Raw genomic sequence first — 12,584 nt, forward strand, 5'->3', positions numbered from 1 at the left:
CCTGGAGAAATCAAAGCTTCCCGATGGTTTTGTTTGGGGCAGGAAGAGCTAAAAAATTCTGATTTTGTTTCCAGGAAAGCAGCCGCTCAGCCTGACAGGAGAGAGGAACAGATTTATCCATGGGGAAGCTGATTTTTCCTCTCTGGGAAATGTTTTTTCCTTCCATTCTCCCTGAAAAACAGGCAGGAAAAATGACTGGGGAGCAATTCCCTGCTGTTTCCAGGGGAGCTGCTCTGGATGGGATCCATCACTGGATAAAACCCCCGGGATTTCGGAGCAAACTTTTGCTTCAAACCTTTTGCTTTTGGAAGCTTTTGCAGCAGGGTCCCCGCAGGGATCCAGCGAGGGATTTCTGCCTTTCCCTGACACCCTGGAATCCTCTGGGGTGGAAAATTCAAGTTCAGGGAAGTTTTGGGGCTGCACGGGAAGAGTTCAGGATCTTCCCCGCGGATCTGAAGGGCTGGGAATGAACCCAGAGCTGCCTGATGTCCCTGTCCCCTCCCCTCCCGTGTCCCTGTCCCTCTGATCCCCCACAAAACCACTTTTCCAGTTTTTTTTAACCGTTTTCCATCTCAGCTCCAGCTCTGGGCTGGCAGAGGGGACTGGGAAATTCCTTGGGAGTGTTTTCCTGGTACTGGGAAAGTGCTGGGGACATCCCAGAGCCTGGAGCTGGGACAAGGCCCCAGTGGCCACCCCAAAGCAGCAGCCCTTGGCTCTCTGATGGATTTTGGGAAGTGGTTTTTCCCCATTTCCTCCCATTTTCCCATCCAAGGGGGTTTTGGGGCCATCCCAGCGGAACGGGTTGTGTGCCCCTCTGCTTCCCTCATCCCATAGCTTATCCCACTCTGGATTCCCCACAGGAGATGGGTCCAGCTGTGCCAAAGCTGTGCCCAGGGCATCCCAAATCCCCGGGGACCCCAAAGCAGCAGCCCTTGGCTCACTGATGGAGTCGGGGAAGTGATTTTCCCCCATTTTCCCTCCATTTCCCATCCAAGGGAGTTTTGGGGCCATCCCAGTGGCAGAGAAGGGTTGTGCCCCTGTGGTTCCTTCATCCCACAGCTCATCCCGCTCTGGATTCCCCACAGGAGAGGAGTCCAGCTGTGCCAAAGCCGTGCCCAGGGCATCTCAAATCCTCGGGGATCCTGCCCTGGATCCGAAGGGACTGGAAACACCAGATTCCCCACGGCCCTACATCCCGGGAGCCCCCTCTTTTTTTTCCTTTGCAGCCCCGCTGCACCCGCGGCTTTTCCTGTGGGGAAAACGGAGCTTGGCAGAGGCCGCGGGATGCCCCGGGCAGGGATTTACGGCCGCGGGCTCCCTGCCAGCCCCTCTCACGTCGCTGCCGCTCCTGACCCCGCTCCCACCCCACAACCTGCGCCGGGCCACCAGGCTCCCCGGAGTGACGCAGGGCCGCGGGTCCTGCGTGGGAAAAGACGTCAGGGATGGGGGCAGAGCCCCGTGGGGCTGAGCCCCGGGGTCAGCAGGGCCCTGGCAGCCAAAATCCCGCTGGGAATGAGGCGTTAATCCTTCGGATTTTGGGGGGGTGGGGGGGGGAGGATGTTGAGAGTTTGTGGGGCGTCCCCTGGACTGGGGTGACAGTAGAGCCCTGGGCAAATCCCACGGACGGGAGGGTGAGTGGGGCTTGTGGGGCTCATCCAAGGACGTTTTTATTGCCTCTGGAGTCATTTCCCACCGAGATTCCCGAGGTCAGGAGACCCTGGGAGCCACGGGGCTGGTGCAGCACCCCCCCGTCCTGTCCCCCAGCGGGGACACAGCGACCTGAGGAGGGGGTCAGGGGTGCAGCTGGCAGCTCCTGCGGGGTTTGAGCGGCTCCTCCCTTCCCAGCGCCGGGATCTGACCCCACAGGGAGCAGCTGAGATGAGTTTGGCCGTTCTCTGCCCCAAGCTCCAGGCCTGGTTTAACAGAGCTGGGGCTGGGGGGCTTCCCCAGAGCACCCCCCAGAAGGGCAGAGGGGCTGGGGGCGTCTTCACTCGGGGTCAGCGGGACCGAGTGGCCTCGGCCATTCCCATTCCGGTAGGGAAAATCCCATCGTTCCTCTGCAGGCGGAGTTTGGGGACACGTCCCTGACTAGGATGTCACCCACACCTGTGTCACCCACCACCCAGCATCCTTCCCGGCTGGCAGCAGCAGGGATTTGTGTCCCTCACATTCCCTGGAGTAATTCCGGAGCAATCAACGCCGAGGAATGTGGGATCCCGTCTCCCAGATATCCACAGCTCCCCTTGTCCCGTTCCTACTGGGGACAGGGGGGGTCCTGGCCCTGTCACCCTCCGTGGGGACGGTCCCAGTCACCTGCCAGGTGTGATCTATAGGATTCCCAGCCTGCCCAGCCTTATCCATGGCATTCCCAGCCTGCCCAGCCTTATCCATGGATTTCCCAGCCTGCCCAGTGCTATCCATGGAATTCCCAGCCTGTCCAGCTCTATCCATGGCATTCCCAGCCCTCCCAGTGCCATCCATGCCATTCCCAGCCTGCCCAGCCTCATCCATGGCATTCCCAGCCCTCCCCCAGCCAGGGGAGGAGAATCCCACAGGGATGGAGGATCCCGGGCTATAAAATCCTGCTCCCCTCCGGGCCGGACCGGAGCTGCGGCCACGGGAGGTGACAGCGGGGGACACGCACGATGGCGCTGGGACCCGGCCGGCGGCTGGCGCGGTCTCTGCTGCTCTTGGCTGTCACCTGGGGCGTCACTTTTGTCCCCTCGCCGGCCCAGGCTTTGCAGAGGTAGCCGGAGCTCCTCACGGCGCTGTGCCGCCGCTTTTTATTCCCGGGGTTCGGCCAGGAGGGGCTTCGCTGCTTCACCCCCTTCCTCCTCCTCCTCCTCCTCCTCTGCTCTTCCTCACTCCTCTTCCTCGAGCACCGCGTGGTCACGGCGGGACTCCACCAGCCCGGGGCTCTTTCCCAACCTAAACAATTCGGGGAGCGCTCCGAACCCCAAATAACCGGGCTCGGGGGCTGTGGGTGCCTCCTGCCGCCCCCCACCCAGCCGGGGCTCCCCACCCTTGGGTGGGCTCCCCACCTTTGGGTGGGCTGCGGCGCACCCCGCGCCGGGAGCGGCGGGGAGCTGCTGCCATCTAGAGCCGCCCGGCCGGATTCCCGAGGCTGGGAATGCCGCTGGAGCCCGCCGGGGGGTTTGGGGGGGACCCCCAAAGCTCTGTCCTTGCTCCCCCCCGCCACGCCAGGATCGCCCTGCGGAGGATGCCCTCCATCCGCCAGACGCTGCAGGACATGGGGGTGAAGGTGCGGGAGGTGTTCCCGGAGCTGCGCCGGGGGACACGAGCGGGAGGAGGGGACGGTCCCCGCAACGGGACAGCGCCCACCCTCCTCACCAACTACCTGGACGTGAGTGTGGCCCTGCCCGAGGCGGGGTTTGTCACCCTGATGTCACCCGGCTGCCCCGGCCCGGCTCGGTGTGATCCCCTTCCCTCCTCCCGAGCTGCCCCCCAGGGATGCTCCCTGTGCCCCCCAGACCCAATATTTCGGCGAGATCAGCATCGGGACCCCCGCGCAGACCTTCAAGGTGGTGTTTGACACGGGCTCGGCCAACCTGTGGGTGCCCTCGTACAAGTGCTCCCCCCTCTACAGCGCCTGCGGTGAGTAGGGGGGTGCTGGAACCCTGGGTGAGCCCCCCCAAAACCTCGGCGGGTCCCTGCACCCCCAGGGCTGCTCAGAGAGCGCTAAAAAAATTAGAATTTTTTTTTTAAAATTCTAATCATTAAAACTAATTATGACATATTAATTCTAATAGATATTAATTATAATATTGATATCAATTATAATATCAAATCACTGTAATTATATTTATGTTATAAAATAATTAATTTTAATTTTAATTTTAATAGCTTTTTTTTCATAAAGGGGTCTCTCTGTTGGTATCCAGACCCCCGGCATTGAGGTGGGGTGGGTCCATTATCCCCTCCCAGGGGCTTTTGGGGGGTAACAGAGATGCTCTGTGCCCATCTGGGATGTCCCCTGTCCCTGTCCCCAGTGTCCCACAGCCGCTACGACTCCTCCAAGTCGCGCACCTACATCGCCAACGGCACCGGCTTCGCCATCCGCTACGGCACCGGCAGCGTCAAGGGCGTCCTCAGCCAGGACATCGTCATGGTGAGCCCTGGCACCCACAGAAACACCAAATTCCACACAACTAAAATCCCCAAATTTCACACTCCTGGGACCCACAGAATCCCCAAAATCTGCACACCTGACATCCCCCAAATCCACACTCCTGGGACCCACAGAATCCCCCAAATCCACACTCCTGGAACCCACAGAATCACCCAAATTCCTCACTCCTGGAACACACAGAATCCCCAAAATCCACACTCCTGGGACCCACAGAATCCCCCAAATCCACACTCCTGGGACCCACAGAATCACCCAAATTCCTCACACCTGGAACACACAGAATCCCCAAAATCCACACTCCTGGGACCCACAGAATCACCCAAATTCCTCACACCTGGAACACACAGAATCCCCAAAATCCACACTCCTGGAACCCACAGAATCACCCAAATTCCTCACTCCTGGAACACACAGAATCCCCAAAATCCACACAGCTGGAACCCACAGAATGACTCAAACCCACACACCTGACATCCCCCAAATCCACACCCCTGGGACCCACAGAATCCCCCAAATCCACGCACCTGAAATCCCCCAAATCCACACACCTGAAACCCACAAAATCCCTCAAATCCCCACTCCTGAAGCCCCCGCCTCACCCAGGAGACACGCGAGGATTTTTTGGGGGGGCGGTTCAGCCCTCCCAGCACCCCACAACTCCCCCCGTGCCCCCCGTGCAGGTGTCGGACATCCCGATCATCCAGGTGTTCGCCGAGGCCACGGCCCTGCCCGCCTTCCCCTTCATCTTCGCCCGCTTCGACGGCGTGCTGGGCATGGGCTTCCCCGGGCAGGCCGTCGACGGCATCACGCCCGTCTTCGACCGCATCCTGGCCCAGCAGATCCTGCAGGAGGACGCCTTCTCCGTCTACTACAGCCGGTGGGGCCGCGGGGACACCGTGGGGACACCGTGGGGACATTGCGGGGACACTGCGGGGGCAACGGGGGGACACTGCGGGGACGCTATGGGGATAACGTGGGGACAATGGGGAGACACTGTGGGGATAACACAGGGAGACTGTGGGGATAATGGGGGTACGCGGCGGGGACACCGCGGGGACACTGCGGGGACACTGCAGGGATAACACGGGGACACTGCGGGGATAACGGGGGGACACTGTGGGGACACTGTGGGGGCAATGGGGGGACAATGTGGGGACACTGGGGATAACGTGGGGACAATGGGGGGACACTGTGGGGATAACACAGGGACACTGTGGGGACAATGGGGGGACTGTGGGGACACTGTGGGGACACTGCGGGGACACTGCGGGGATAACGGGGGGACACTGTGGGGACACTGTGGGGGCAATGGGGGGACAATGTGGGGACACTGTGGGGATAACACAGGGAGACTGTGGGGATAATGGGGGTACGCGGCGGGGACACCGCGGGGACACTGCGGGGACACTGCAGGGATAACACGGGGACACTGCGGGGATAATGGGGGGACACTGTGGGGACACTATGGGGATAACGTGGGGACAATAGGGGGACACTGTGGGGACACTGTGGGGATAACACAGGGACACTGTGGGGATAACGGGGGGACACTGTGGGGACACTGTGGGGGCAATGGGGGGACAATGGGGGGACACTGTGGGGATAACACAGGGACACTGTGGGGACAATGGGGGGACACTGTGGGGACACCGCGGGGACACTGCGGGGACACTGCAGGGATAACACGGGGACACTGCGGGGACACTGTGGGGGCAATGGGGGGACAATGTGGGGACACTGCGGGGACACTGCGGGGGCAACGTGGGCACACAGTATGGACATGGCAAGGACACTGCAGGGACACTGTGGGGATAACGAGGGGACACGGCGGGGACACTGCGGGGATAACACGGGGACACTGCGGGGATAAAGGGGGGACACTGCAGGGACACTGTGGGGATAACGCGGGGACACTGCGGGGACACTGCGGGGGCAACGTGGGGACACAGTAGGGACATGGCGAGGACACTGCAGGGACACTGTGGGGATAACGCGGGGACACTGCGGGGATAACGGGGGGACACTGCAGGGACACTGTGGGGATAACGCAGGGACACTGCGGGGACATCGGGGTTTGGGGGGTCACAGCTGCAGTGGGGATGGGTTTGGGGGGTTGGGGGAGAGATGGGGATGGAGGAGATCGGGTGGGAGGAAGGAATGGGGGGTCCTGGAGGAGTTGGGGAGGGAAGGAGATGGAGGATCCTGGGGATGCTGGGGCGGGAGGGAGATGGAGGTTCCTGGAGGAGATGCAGTGGGAGGGAGGGAAAGAATAGAGGATGCTGGAGGAGTTGGGCTGGGAGAGGGAGAGAGAGGGATGATCCTAGAGGAGCTGGGGAGGGAAGGAGGGAAGGAAGTGGAGGATCCTGGAGGAGCTGAGGTGGGAGGGAAGGAAGTGGAGGATCCTGGAGGAGCCGGGCGGTATGAGGCAGCACAGGACGCACACAGGGGTGGGCGCTGATCCGGCGCCCCCGGGCAGGGCGTGGCTGCTCCCGGCTCGTTTGTCACTGTCACTGCACGGCCACCAGCCGGGTGAGAGCGGCTGTAGCAATCCCAGCCTGGAGGGGCTCTGGTGTTACCACCGGCAAAATTGAAAAGAAAAATCAGACCACGCTAAAAAATCTCTTTAAAAAACGCTGCACCAGCAGCCAAATCTTCCAGCCCTTGCCCCAAATTGCTTGAGCTCCTCTCAGCACCCCCAAACCCACTGGAGCAGCGGGAGGAGGAGAATTCTGGGGGAATCTTGGGGAATTTTGGGGAATTCTGCTCCCCACCCCAGCACTCCCCACCGACCCCAAAAACATGGACCCGGAACTGTGCAGTGACAGAGAGACCCCGAACACGCCCCTAAATCCCACTCGGTACTGCTGGATTTAGGGGCAGCGTGGTGCCACTGGGGTCCCCTGGGTGTCACCTGTGTCCCCTGGGCTCCCTGGGGACACCGCTGGCCTGGAGCCTCACGGAGCATCCCTCTCTTTGCAGCGCTTCCAAGTAAGGAGACCCAAAGCACGAGTGCCACCGAGGCCACCACTGCCAGCCCCCGGTGTCCCCTGGGGTCCCCAGGTCCCCCTGTCACCTCCAGGATGTCCTGCCCGGGATTCCTGCTGCCCCCAGGGGCCACCACACCCACCTGGAGCATGCGGCACCTCGCTGTCCCCCTGGGAATTTTGGGGAAAGGGGAATCGCTCCCTGCCCAGATGGGATTTTTGGGGAAAGGAGAAATCACTCCCGCCCAGCCTGGGATTTCTGGGGAAAGGGGATTTGCTCCCTCTCGGGCTGGGATTTCTGGGGAAAGGGGAATTGCTCCCTGCCAGGGTGGGAATTTTGGGGAAAGGGGAATTGTTCCCTGTTGGGCTGGGATTTTTAGGGTAAGAGGAATCACTCCCTCCCATGCTAGAATTTTTTGGGGAAGGGGAATCACTCCCTGCTGGGGCTGGAATTTTTATGGGAAGGGGAATCACTCCCTGCTGGGGCTGGAATTTTTGTGGGAAGGGGAATCACTCCCTGCTGGGGCTGGGATTTTTGGGGGAAGGGGAATCGCTCCTGCTGGGCTGGGAATTTTGGGGAAAGGAGATCCCTTCCCAGCCAGGCTACGACTTTTGGGGAAAGGGGAATCCTTCCCCCGCGTGCTGGGATTTTTGGGGGGAAGGGGAATCACTCCCGCCGTGTTCCCAGGAATGCTCCCCTGAAACCCGGCGGGGAAATAATCCTGGGAGGCAGCGACCCGGCCTATTACATCGGCGACTTCCACTACCTGAACGTCAGCAGGAGCGGCTTCTGGCAGATCAGCATGAAGGGGTGAGGGCGGGCACAGCCCCCGCACCGCCCGGGGATCCCTGGAGCCGCAAACCGCGGCATTATTTGGGTGGGGAAAAAAAAACCTTCGGGATCACGGAATCACTATTAGCCCAGCACTGGCAGGTCCAGGGCTGTGTCCCGCAGCCCCCGCGGCTCCGGGAGGGCGGGATTTCAGGGATTTCAGGGTTGATTTCAGGGATTTCAGGGATGTCTTCCCTCGGCGTTGCTGCCGGGTGCTTTTCCCCCCGTCTGGAGAGGAGCGGGGCGGGCTCCTGCCACCTCTCCCGGCTCAGCGAGGAGCAGCTGGGAATGCAGAGGGGGTGGCACCACCGTGGGCTGATTTTCCACTCGGGAGCTGCAGTTGGGAGAGTTGAAACCCCCGTCAGCCCTGCGGGAGGAGCTGAAACAATCCCGCTTTGTTTAACCAAAACAAAAAAAAAAAAAACCAAAAAACCCCCCAAAAACCACCAAAAAAAACCCCAAAAATGTTTATTTTGCACGTGTGCATCCTGCACATGATGGAGCTTAGATCCCACGTTGGGAAGGATGGGAGCAGCACATGCCTGGCTGTGGGCGGATGTGACATTCCCGGTGTCACCAGGGGACACTCGGGATGGACGTGACACTCCTGGTGTCACCAGGGGACACCTGGGGTGGCTGTGTCACCCCCAGGAGACCCTTGGTGTCACCAGGGATGGATGTGACACTCCTGGGCGCACCCTTGGTGTCACCAGGGGACAGTCGGGACGGGTGTGACATTCTCAGGGTCACTAAGGGACACTCAGGATGGGTGTGACACTCCCAGTGTCACCAGAGGACACGCGGGATGGACGTGACACCCCCAGGAGCACCCTTGGTGTCACCAGGGGACACTTGGGATGGATGTGACATTCCCAGAAGCACCCTTGGTGTCACCAGCGATGGATGTGCGATTCCCAGTGTCACCACAGGACACTCGGGATAGACATGTCACCCCCAGCAGCACCCCTGGTGTCACCAGGGGACACTCGGGATGGACGTGACACCCCCGGTGCCGCCAGGGGACACTGAGGGGGACACTGAGAGCCACCCCTCCGTGCGCAGGGTGTCGGTGGGGGCCGAGCTCCTGTTCTGCAGGGACGGCTGCTCGGTGGCCGTGGACACCGGGGCCTCCTACATCACCGGCCCCGCAGGGCCCGTCTCCGTGCTCATGAAAGCCATCGGGGCCACCGAGGTGGCCGAGGGGGAGGTGAGTGACAGCCAGCCCCTCTCCGTGTCCCCGCTGGCTGCCTGGCCCCGTCCCAGCGCTGTCCCTGTCCCTGCAGTTCGTGGTGGACTGCGAGCAGGTGCCTCAGCTGCCCAACATCTCCTTCCACCTGGGAGGGAAGGTCTACGGCCTCAGCGGCCCCGCCTACGTCCTGAGGGTGAGTGTCCCCAAATCTGCCCCAAAATGATGCTCCTCGTTTTCCCTAAACCCTGTTTTGTTGGCTTGAATTGTCCATGCGGGCCAGGGTGAGGTGTTCTTTCTTCCCTGTGTGGTTTTTGGGGATTTGGGGTGAGCAGGGACAAGCAGGGATGGTTTCTGCTGGAATGTGGGTATCAGGAAAGGCTTTGCACCCCAAGGACGGACACTGGGACAGCGGGAAAGGGTCACCAAAGAGCTCACGGAGGGTTTGGACAACATCCCCCAGGCACAGGGGAGGGATTTTTGGAGAAAGCTGGTCCAGAAAACACTCTGGACGTATTTTTTCATGAAAGAGCAGAGGTTGTTCTCTGCCCTGGATGTGGAGATGCCCCTGGGGCTGCCCCCTGTGCCAGCCGGCCTGGAGGGAGGGACAGGGCAGTGTCCCCAGCTGGGGGGACATTCCCGGTTCTGCTGGTCCCGATCCTCGTTCAGGATCTCCCGCGATTCCCGAGGAATCGTGGCCAAGCAGAGGGCGTGCAGACACGGGGACTCTCCTCCCTGCGCCCTCCATCGCTTGTCCTGCCCGCAGCAATCCCAGTACGGCGAGGACGTGTGCGTGGTGGCTTTCTCCGGGCTGGACATCCCCCCTCCGGCCGGGCCCCTCTGGATCCTGGGCGCCACTTTCATCGGTCACTACTACACCAAATTCGACCGGCGCCACAACCGCATCGGCTTCGCCACCGCCCGCTGAGCTCCGGGGGACCGGGAGGGGACCCGGGGGACCGGGAGGGCACCGGGAGGGCACCGGGAGTGGGTGTGAGAGCCCCGGGAAGCAGCGGGGAGAGAACGGCAGCTCCTCCCCAGCTCCGCCGCCTCCTCTCGGTCACGGCGGCGGTTCCGAAGCCCGCCCGCTCCCGCTCCCAAAACCCCCGCGCTGCTTCCCGGGAGCTTCTCCCGCTGCCGAGAGCCGAGCCCGGGGCTGGGCTGGGAATCCCAGCGGGATCCCGCGGCCCGAGCGGCCCCTCTGGGCGGTTTTTGAGGGTGATGTGCAATGACGGGGGCGGCACGCAGTGACTTTGCTGCTGGCGTGGCTGAGGGACGGTCTGTGACGGTGTTGCTCCCCTAAGCGGAGGGGGAAAACATGAAATAATCAGTGCTAAATGGTAGTTTTAGCCGGTGTTAGCCCTGCCCCTCCTCGTGACTTTGATATTAAACAATTTGAAGCAGCGGGAGGCTGAGTGGAGGGTTGGTGTTGCGGGGGTGGGGTCAGACACCTTTATTTTAGGGAACTGGGACATGAATTCCCAGAGCTGGTGAACCGCAGGGCTGGAAATTCCAGAGCTGGGGAATTCCCAGGGCTGACAATTTCAGTTCTGATGAACCCCAGCGCTGAGGAATTCCCAGAGCTGCCAAATTCCCTCTCAGCTTCAGGGATATTTGGGAAGGGGATGCTCCCGCCAGCACTGATCCAGTGGCTGCTGTCTGACCCTTCCAGCACCTTCCCTAAGCTCTCAGCCCTCCCTCCATCCATCCCTCCCAACTGGATCCTGATTCCTGCCCGGATCCCGATCCCGGCCCTGCCCCACGGCCGCCCCAGAGCGGAGAGGAGGATGTGTCTGGGGCGGATGTTTGTCCCTCCCGGGAGGTTTCTCCGCAGCCCTGGAGCGTTTAAACCTCTCCGCGCTGGGCCGCACCACCCCGCGGGCTCCGGGGATGGGGAAATTCAGCCTCCTGTGCGTTGGGATGTGGGCTTGGTTGTTTTTCTGTCACCTCCGGGGTGGTGGCAGCGGCTCTCCAGGCCCGGCGGGTGGAGGGAAGGAGGAATATCTCCACTCATCCAGCGTTTCCTGAGCCGCTCACCAGCACAGGAAACCCCCGGGGGCCGGGAGGCAGCGGCTGGGAGGGATGGGAGCACCAGAAAAGAGGGAATCTGCTGAGGCGGGGGGATGGAGCTGCATCCACAACCCTCTGGATGGGCAGAGACGCCTGGCGAGAGTCTCCCCTTCCTAGCGGGGGGAAAATCCCGCTTGGAAATCTCCAAACCTCCTCTTCCCCGCTCTCCACGGCCGAGGTTCGGGTCTGGAGAAGACTCGAGCGGAAATAAAATGTGACTTCAGCCCCCACCGCGGCTTCTGCCGCATCGCTCAGCTGGAAAACGCTCCGGCCTGGCCTAAACCGGGATGTTTTCCGCCCAGCCGCTTCTATTCCCATTCCGTTCCAAGCAGCGGGAGTTAAAACCCGCCCGAGCCGCCGGCGGTGCTGCTGCCGGGCCCCTTAAGCCGGGTTATTAACACCTCTAATCGCCTGCTCCGGGGGCAATTTCCCGCTGGACGCGGCGGCCCCGCCCGCGGGGCTCCGGCAGCCCGGATTAGATCGTTCCGGCCCAGCAATTAGGCCACGCTCAGCCCGGCACAGCGCGGCAGTAATTATGCCCGTCCTATTAACACTGACAGGGCCGGCGCTATTTTTGGAAACACGGGAAACAGCCCGGCGGGGTTTTTGTGTCCCCCCCGCCCTTCTTTAAATGATTTTTCCCCCAGGTCTCCACGGTGCATTGGGCTGATTTCAGGCGCGGCCAGCCGGGAGCTTTGGAGGGGGCATTTTTCTCCGCCGCCCGTGTGACGCTGTGATTTCCTCTGATAATGGAGCCGCGTCCGGGGGGCTGCGGGGGGCTCTGCTCCGCCAGCGGGGAAAATCCCGCTCTGCATTCGCCCCCAAAAACCTCATCCCAGCCTGCGGCAATCCCTGCGGAAGGCAGTGCCCGGAGATGGGAGAGGTTGTCCCGAGGGCATCCATCCCGCCCGGAGCCCTGGGGGCTGCAGCTCGTCCCGTGCGTGGCATCCTCGTCCTTTTTAACCCCAAAGGGAGGGAGCGGGGGCTGCGCGGAGCCCTCCGGGATGGCGGAGGGGGTCAGGGGAGAGATGGAGGGATGGATGGATGGATGGATGGATGGATGGATGGATGGATGGACGGACGGACATTGGGGTGCAGGTGTGGCAGGGGTGGTCCCGGTCCCGGTCCCAGCGCGGATCCTCTGGGATGGCTTTGGGGGTCCAGGAGCGGATGGGGAAGGTCTGCGGGCAGGAGGCACCGGCAGCAGGTGCGGAGGGGGGATCTCGGTCCGGAGGTGGCTGAGGGGCTCCGGGAATGGGTGCGGGAGGCACCGACAGCAGGTGCGGCAGAGCGGGGTCCCGGTGCCGGTGCCGGCCGGGCGGCGCTCCGCTGCCCAGTTCGCCGGGGCGGCTCGGGCGTGGA

The 12,584-nt window shown here is 61.9% G+C and overlaps 1 protein-coding gene across 1 annotated transcript; it reads left to right on the forward strand.

The window, feature by feature from the left end:
* The first annotated feature begins 2,645 nt into the window (after nt 1–2,645).
* REN (renin) lies at nt 2,646–10,080 on the forward strand. Its single transcript, XM_066203959.1, has 9 exons — nt 2,646–2,746; nt 3,205–3,364; nt 3,492–3,615; nt 4,011–4,129; nt 4,831–5,027; nt 7,823–7,945; nt 9,029–9,173; nt 9,250–9,348; nt 9,919–10,080. Exons 1-9 carry the CDS (start codon nt 2,646–2,648, stop codon nt 10,078–10,080), a joined length of 1,230 nt encoding a protein of 409 aa, XP_066060056.1.
* The last annotated feature ends 2,504 nt before the right edge of the window (nt 10,081–12,584 follow it).

Source organism: Chamaea fasciata, unplaced genomic scaffold, assembly GCF_029207755.1.
Source record: "Chamaea fasciata isolate MVZ Bird 193981 ecotype frontalis unplaced genomic scaffold, bChaFas1.0.hap1 SCAF_25, whole genome shotgun sequence".
In the NCBI taxonomy this organism is placed as follows: Eukaryota; Metazoa; Chordata; class Aves; order Passeriformes; family Sylviidae; genus Chamaea; species Chamaea fasciata.

Excerpts from the sequence above, each read along its gene's own strand:
- REN (XM_066203959.1), top strand. The coding sequence starts at position 2,646 with ATGGCGCTGGGACCCGGCCGGCGGCTGGCGCGGTCTCTGCTGCTCTTG. Across the intron at positions 7,946-9,028 it reads TGGCAGATCAGCATGAAGGG|GGTGTCGGTGGGGGCCGAGC; the intron begins GTGAGGGCGGGC and ends CTCCGTGCGCAG. Across the intron at positions 9,349-9,918 it reads GCCCCGCCTACGTCCTGAGG|CAATCCCAGTACGGCGAGGA; the intron begins GTGAGTGTCCCC and ends TCCTGCCCGCAG.